Here is a 7,861-nt window from a genome sequence, read left to right on the forward strand (position 1 = left end):
CGGTCCCCGTGGGGGCGCCGGGCCCACCCGGAGGGGGTTTTCCAGAGGGATGGGGCAGCAGGAGGCTCCCGCCCCGTCCCCGTCGGGCGAGAGGCGCTCTAGGAATTCGTGCCCCCGTCTCACAATGCGGCAGCGGAACAGCGAGGAAGGAGGAGGAGGAGGTAGGAGAGCAAGGCTGGCAGCCTTACGTAAAAATAGCACCTCGCCTGTCCGCTTCTGTCCGCTGGCTGGGCTTGTACGTTAGGGAGGTGGTCCTGAGGAAGGACCGCAAAGAAATAGGGCGAGAACGTGACCCAGGTGTTTCTGGATGGTACCAAACCTCCTGGAGAAACGCTGGGCGGTGTGGGTGAGAGAGACTTGAAAAAGGAAGGCCTTGAAGCAGGGGGCCTGGCACGAGGGATGAGCCCGTTGCTCGGGCGGATCGTCCCTGTGTAAAAGCAATGTTTGTGGCAGAGCTCGTCTTCTCACCGAGGCCAGTGGTGCTTCCCGTAGTAGAGGTTGTGGTGGCAGAACATCGCGGTGCACCGGCACCTCCCGTGGTGCCTGGCCGCATGTCTTCTTGCTGCTACATGAACAGTTGAAGTACATGGCGAGTCTTCGTTAGTGGAAAGGAAGTGGAAATCTTTGAGATGCCAGCAAATAAACTCGTATAGTGAAAAGGAGCTGTTGTTTTTTTTTTAAATGGGAACCGGCTTGCTGAAGTGCACAGTGAGCGTTATTATGTGTTACGTTGCGTCCTTAAAAGTATCCACTAACTCTTCTTTCGCAGCTGCTTGGTTTTTTCCCTGGCCTTCTAGTGAGTTGTAACGTGGAAAAGGGGAGCTGTAGCCGTACCCTTTTATGCGCATGGCCGAAAATAAAGGATTTCACTCTGTAACTGGGTATGTCTTAGGTGTTGCATGTTGCCTTTGCAGAAGTGCCGTGCGGTAGGTACCACCAGTGTTACTCCCAGCCTCCTAGTGCCTGGGACAAATTCCTGTGGCCGAAGTTCTTGGGCAGCCACCAGCCATCGGACACTGGCGCTGTCAGACACCGCGTAGATATCGCACGGGGCCTGTTCTGTGGCCACGTTGGCCTTTCCCTGTGTTTCTATGTCAGTGTGAGTTACCGCGTGCCATTTAACAAAACTCCCACAAAATAAAACCGAGCGGCGTTCCTGTTCCCTCCTGACGGGTCTGTGAAGTCCAGGGGAGATGTTTCACACTGTTCCTCCCAGTGAGTAAGACAGGGGCCGTTAGGTCACGTCCCTTCTTCGGCGATGCGATCTTCTATTCTGAATAGCAGCTTCTGCGCTGTCTTGAGATAAAACACGGGTATATGCGGTACTTAAAGTTCATCGTTTTGTACTGCATTATTTATTTGGAATTAAGAAGGTTAAGTATTTTGTAACAATTGCCATTTGCAAGACAGGAGAAAAATAACTTGAATTAGCAGTGCCTGATATGAGATCGTTAAGCAAGGCGATGAATCACAGCAACAAATTTTTAGCACACCCGTCTGTCTGTTCCAGATGGGAATTCAAGAGCCTGTGTGCGTTCAGTGCTTTGTTCGTGAGGATGATCTACCTACCTGTGAAAAACAAAAATAAATGAAATAAAGCTTCCCGCCGCTGCAGTGCTGCCAGTGTAGCCCTACCAACAGAGAGTTCGGAAGTCGAGAAGATGCTGCTTGTCGTGAGCCTTGTTGTTATTAAGAAAGCAGAAGGCTTTTCCCATTTGGTGTGCTTTTAACACCGGCTGCTGGCAGTGCTCTTTTTTCCCAACAAATCTGAACTGCTGGTAGTGTGGTGATTGAAAATCTGAATGCAGTAGAGGTTAAACACATGCCTGGTCTCCAAGTCTGTGTGGTTTTCTTGGGAGCTTTTCATTGAGGTTATTGTGAGATTTTTCTTACAGGACTATAAACTCTGAAACCTGCTTCTGAGTGTCTAAATATTGTTCAATTGCTCCTCTTCTCCTTTTCAGTGGAAGCATGGAGCCTGCGTTTCACAGAGGAGATCTCCTGTTCCTCACGAACCGAATTGAAGATCCAATCAGAGTGGGAGAAATCGTGGTCTTTAGGATAGAAGGAAGGGAAATTCCTATAGTCCACCGCGTCCTGAAAATTCATGAGAAGTATGTCGAGAATTTGGGGGATTGTACTGCAGATATTTAGCTAAATTGTGTTTTTCCTCATCCCCTTGGGTAAATGAATGGGTGGGACATCGGTAACAGATATCCAGGTGCTGTAGGAAGAAGTAACACAGAAGCTTCAGACAGATTTAATCTGCCCTCTTTGGTTTACTTGTAAAGATCATCCAGCAGAATTCACAAGCTGGGCGGTCTGCGCTGGTATCCTGGATTCCCCATGTCACTTAATGTCTCCTGTGCCATCGTTTCCATCCCAAGCTGCTACGTCATGTTGCTGTGTTGTCTCCTGTAGGTATGGCTGCATTTGTGTGTGTGAAGTGACTCTCGTTTGTAGAGGTAGAACTTACGGAAGAAGGGCATTTTGTATGTAGCATGCATTGTTTTAAAGCTTGTCTTTATGCTCCTGGTTCCTGCTCTCATGCAGAGGCAGGGGGTTTCTTTTCCTCTCTGTAGGAAGTGTTGCATTGTTACACTCGGAGTCTCTAGATGCGCTGCTCTCTCCGTGTACTGTTCATTCCGTAAACGTTTAGCAGGTGGCATGTCTGAAGGAATGAAGCGCGGTCACTCTGGTCTGATTGCTGAACAGGGTTTAGTTTTCCAAGCAAGGCTTCCTCTGCAGCCGTGAACCTTCCGATTTTGCTGGTCGGGGAAGATGCAACTGTGACTGCTCCAGGCCAGTCTGTGGGGATACCAGCCAGCCCCGTGAGGCATTTGAGTGAAAACTGAATCTTGAGCTGAATCCCTGGTTCTTCAAGCCAGCTCTGAGAGGGCAACGGTTGGATGGGGTCCCAGCGTCTGTTTCTGCTGAGTAAATGCCTGCTGCAATATGAATGAACTGGAGCTACACCAGGGCTGAGACACCTGTTCCTGGGTTAAGTGAATCACTTGAATCGTATCTAAAGGTGGCATTTGAGGATTGCTCTGGTCAAGTGAGGTCGATGGGGTAGAGATGGTCCCTTCCCCCAGGCATTCGTAGCAGCCACAGCTGTTGGGACATCTAGACCGTTTGTCTGGCCCAACGTCAAGGTCGACCAGCTTTGTGCATGTAAATAGTCCAGCTGAAATCCTGGCTATGAGAGCGCGGCACCTCTCCCAGTAGACAGAGCAGATTCTTTGCTGTTCAGATTTATTCTGTATCAAAAACATTTAACAAGGTCAGTTTTCGAAGTGCTGTTCTTTGATACCACTAGTTTAAAAATAAGGTCAGTACACTTGGTCAGTATACTTGGTAAATTTGATACCTAACGTTGCACATGCACTTTTTGTGATGTCTTGGGAGCTCTTAAGGGAAATGCTACCTTCCTTCTCCCGTGTTGCATGCCAAAGGCTCAGCTGGGCTCCGGTGCTGCTGCTGCTTGGGCTGATGATTGAAGAGGCAAGAAAGGTCAGGGTCTTCCCTGTCTGCTCTCAGCGGGTGTACGGGAAGGAGAAGCAGAAACGTGCATTCTGTGCAGCAGTTCATCTCCAGATATTCCCCACCCTTCTGTTTTTTGCCTGGCTCTATCTCAGCACTAGGTCTTAAGGTATCCAGTGCTTTTTTTTTTTTTTCAAATGTAACAGAACCACAGTGCCAATCCTAGATTCCATAAAGTAAAGCCATTCTCCAGTATTTTAGGTTTCATTTAAATAAAACAACCAAACACAAACCTGATCCTTTCATTAGGAAAGATAAAACTGAAAAATACGTACTGTGACCTGAAGCTGGGTGCTGAAGGCAGGACTCTCAGGTATCAATTGCTCCTTTCACTAGGTAAATAATACTTTTCTGGTGCCAGTTTGGAATTCAAGAGTGTCCTCTGAATGGCCGGAGTTTCCCATTTCTTCCTGTAGTTATGGACTGAATGAAAACTGTGAAAAGTCTCTCTGAAAGCTGACAGGAGCGTCAAAATGAAGGAAAACAGAAACCCTGTTCTCCGTGATTTTGTGGCAACTCGGGCTCCAGTTCACATCAGTATTGTTTCAGTGAGAAAATGTTTTTTTATTTGCCAGCCTTTTCTTCTTTGTTCAGAGCAAAATTGAGTTCATTCTTTATCACTGAACACAGAGTCTGCGGTCAAAATTTACTTAGGGGTTTTGGTGCAGGACAGCCAGACCAGATTTCATTCACCTGTCAGACAGCGGAGCAACTGTGCTGTGGGCTTATCGCGCTGGTTCACGATAGAGCATTGAATCTGCTCAGTAAGATGGTGCGCTCCTACGCCGTCAGTCTTCAGAGCTGAAACTACTTTATCTGCACCTTTGAGTATCTTCATCTTTTTCCAGACTATCAGTAAGCTCCTAGAGTGTTTGCTGTTCCCACGCTGTGAGCCAAATGTGCTTTGAAGAAAGACCTGTTCTTTTTTTCCCCTTGTTTTTCTTCCAAGCTTCTCCTGTGAAGTAACACACATTGGTATTCAGGCATGATGAAAACAGCATGAGCTCGGAAGATCTTCTGCATGCTTTCCCGAGTTGTATATAATCTGTCGTTTCTGTGAGTAAGCCGACAGGATCAAGCAACGAGAACGCTCCCGCTCAGCATCTGCCTTCAGATGCCACAGGGAGAGAGGCCGGCCAACCCCCGGGTAGTGGCACAAACTGCTGCTTAGAAGCAGGCATTGCTGGCTGTCCAGCAAGCTGAATGGAAATGACGGGGGAAGGGTGCGTAACATGGTGTGTACAGCTAGAGCATAGCAGCAGCTGTTTCCAGGTCAAAGCAAAGGTTCGTCCGCTCCAGGATCGTGTTTCTGACCAGCTCACTAACTCACCTCAGGATGAGTTAAAGACTAGAGAGAGCGTGTAGCGATAATTTCCCTGCTTTCTGCAAATTACGATTTCAGGCACAAAGTGACAGTTCTGTATTAATAGCCCCCTTTTCTTTTTTACATGGAGTACCTGGTCACTTTTTGAACTGGTAACAATATTTTGGCATCCAAAATATCCTTCCAGAGAGACACAATTTGGTTTGCACTGTGTTAGTTAAGCATAGCACCTTCTCTGGCTTGTTTTAACCTGTTACCTCTGAGTTTCGTTTGATGCCCTCTAGGTCTTGTATCAGAAGAGGCAGTGAAAAACTGATTGTTGCTGTCTGTGTCATTTGTATTGGACTACCGTCATATCTCCCATCAGTTCTGTCTTTTCCAGGCTGAAGAGTCCTGGTCTGTTGCTTCTTGTATGGAAGTGGTTCCAGACCTTGTTACCCATTTCTGAACCTTTGCCAGTTCTTCTCTCCATTTCAAAAAAGGATGTAGGGGGCTCAGAACTGCACAGAGCATTCAAGATGTAGGCACGTCGTGAGTTCATGCAGTATCGTAATGGTATTGCTTGTTTTGTTCTGTCCCCCTTTCCTAATCATTTCTAAGTTTCAGCTTGCTTCTGACCACTACTGAGTAGAACCGTATGCTTTAACCCCAAAGTCTCATTTTGGGTGGTAGTATAGAGCCCAGAACCCAAGCAAGGGAAGCGTCAACACGAGAGAGGTCAAAAGCAAAGAGACGATAGCTGCACCTTCGCTAGAAATGGCTCATCCTGCTGGTCCTGTTCTTAAACTCTGCCAGAAAGCTTGGCTGGGGCCGGAATTCATTCTTTTGTTGGCAGTTTTTTTTCCAAACAGTCTGCTTTCCACTGCATTTGACAGAGTTTTCCTTTTTCATCCTGCTCGAACATATAGGACACGATCGCTTCTAATATCTTTGTGTTAGTCTCTACGCGCTTGTTCTAGAACAGCTTTTAATAAGTTCTTTTTCTCTGACTTACCTGGCTGTCTTGTCTTTGCTAGGCAAAACGGTGACATCAAATTTTTGACAAAGGGGGACAATAATGCCGTTGATGACAGAGGGCTGTACAAACGAGGGCAGCACTGGTTGGAGAAAAAGGACGTAGTAGGACGAGCGAGAGGGTAAGTGAAGTTGAAAAAGATGCGGCTTTTTACACTGCCCTCCCCCAACGCCATCTCTTAATCCCCCTCTCCTCTTGAACTCTCCCTGCTGGGTTTTTGTGACCTGCCTGAAAGCATTTCTAAAGGTACTGTGGAGAGTTAAAAAACAAAGGTAGTTCAGTTCTTAGCTTGGCTTAAGCGAAGTTATCAAGCTGTGAGCTGCATCCTGAGATTTTGAAGCTGGATGGACACCGATGCAAAGGCAGTGCGCGCTCAGGCGTGATCAGAACTTTCATCGAAATTGTTCTGCAAGGCACAGTCTTTGCAGGCAAGCGAGATCTGAACAAGGCAGAGGCTAAAACACGCTCTGGGGCTGGTTGTCACACAGCCCCCACTGCCATGGCTTCCCTGCTTGGGAGGAAGAAGTCCCAAGCCTGTTGACCGTAGCTCTCAGCGTGCTTGAGTGGCTCTTCCTTTGTACAAGTACCAGGGCAGTGCTTCTCCCGTATGCACCCTTGAATGCTGTTTGTTTTAATAAAACCTTTATTCTTGTAGATTTGTGCCCTATATTGGAATAGTGACTATCTTAATGAATGATTATCCAAAATTTAAGGTAAGAGCTCTTTCATTTTCTGCCTGCTTCTCCTGTCCCAGCTAAAATTACTTCATGAGAACTTTATACACCCGGGCAGAACCGTTTGTCCTGTATGTTTGCTGCTGTTACTGCATCTTTAGATGTGAATGTGCACTCTTGTGTCTTCTCTTCTTTCTCTTACAGTATGCAGTCCTCTTTTTACTGGGTTTATTTGTGCTGGTCCATCGAGAGTAGCCTCTTGCACTGAAGTACGAGGTGAAGGTGCCATGGATTTTTTTAGATGAACGTTTTAAGTAGATGATGGTCCGATGTGCCGGGAGGAAGAAGAAAACATGCATTTCAAAGCTTCTTGCCAGTTTGGGTTTGTTTTGTTTTTTACTGCATAAGGGCAAATGTTTGTCACAGTATTTCCAATGGTTTGTCACATTTTAGCATTTTTAGTGAGTTTTTATATTAAAAATTTAAGCCAAACTGTTCAGTGTTTGTACTTTGAAGCTGAGCTTCCTCTCGAAGTGCCTACAGGACTGTGTCCTCCAAGTCTGTGCCTCCGCTGGGCAAGCGTGACCTCTCCCTGTGCTGACCGAACTGTCCAGCCGTGAGCTGTGGAGGTGATGTGTTTTTTCCAATTCAGAACTGGAATAAAGATTTTGCATCTCGCCCGGTATGAGCTCTGCCACGTTCTTCGTTATTGCCCTGAGTGCAGCCTCGTTTCCCTGGGGGGGTACCTGGCCTTTGCCGTTGCAGACTGACTCCTAGACCCTAGCGAACTAACTTGTCCCCTCTTTACAGAACAATAGTCGCTGCTCCTCTCATTTTCTTTTTGGAGAGTAAGCAGTCCTGAGCTGCAGATCTGTTCAATCTTTCTATGTTTCTGTAAATCACACTGAAGTAATCTGCTTAAAGACTGCCAGGTGTTTTGGGCAGAAGATGGCAAAGGATTACTTCGTGCATAAGCTGTCATTGCAGCACTAGGTAACGGAAGAATTGAGATGGGAAATACCATAGCTGTTTGGTGGGGACGGTTTAGTAGGATGCAATAGTAAAATTTTCTTAGTTTGGGAAACGGGTTTTAGGTCTCTAATGATCCCTGCAGCTGGCCACGTCTTACAGCTCACCTGAAAGCTACAGAAAGGCTGAGCCCCCCCTGCCCCGAGGTCTGAAAGAAGAAACCACTTGTCACCGCGTGCAACAGCTTTTTTTCTAGGCTTCTCATTCAGGATGGTGATCCTGCTTGTGTAGATGTGGTGTCAGAGGAGAGCCCAAGGAAGAGGTACGAGGCAGAGC

General features: G+C 47.0%; 1 protein-coding gene across 1 annotated transcript; it reads left to right on the forward strand.

The window, feature by feature from the left end:
• The first annotated feature begins 124 nt into the window (after positions 1-124).
• SEC11A (SEC11 homolog A, signal peptidase complex subunit) lies at positions 125-7,236 on the forward strand. The gene is made up of 5 exons (XM_009276331.1): positions 125-161; positions 1,925-2,114; positions 5,884-6,003; positions 6,538-6,595; positions 6,761-7,236. The coding sequence occupies exons 1-5, from the start codon at positions 125-127 to the stop codon at positions 6,809-6,811; spliced, it is 456 nt and encodes a 151-aa protein (XP_009274606.1). The 3' UTR covers positions 6,812-7,236.
• Positions 7,237-7,861: the final 625 nt, after the last annotated feature.

This window comes from Aptenodytes forsteri, unplaced genomic scaffold, assembly GCF_000699145.1.
Source record: "Aptenodytes forsteri isolate BGI_AS27 unplaced genomic scaffold, ASM69914v1 Scaffold113, whole genome shotgun sequence".
In the NCBI taxonomy this organism is placed as follows: domain Eukaryota; kingdom Metazoa; phylum Chordata; class Aves; order Sphenisciformes; family Spheniscidae; genus Aptenodytes; species Aptenodytes forsteri.

Excerpts from the sequence above, each read along its gene's own strand:
- SEC11A (XM_009276331.1), top strand. The coding sequence starts at position 125 with ATGCGGCAGCGGAACAGCGAGGAAGGAGGAGGAGGAG. Across the intron at positions 162-1,924 it reads CGAGGAAGGAGGAGGAGGAG|TGTCTAAATATTGTTCAATT; the intron begins GTAGGAGAGCAA and ends CCTGCTTCTGAG. Across the intron at positions 2,115-5,883 it reads GTCCTGAAAATTCATGAGAA|GCAAAACGGTGACATCAAAT; the intron begins GTATGTCGAGAA and ends TGTCTTTGCTAG.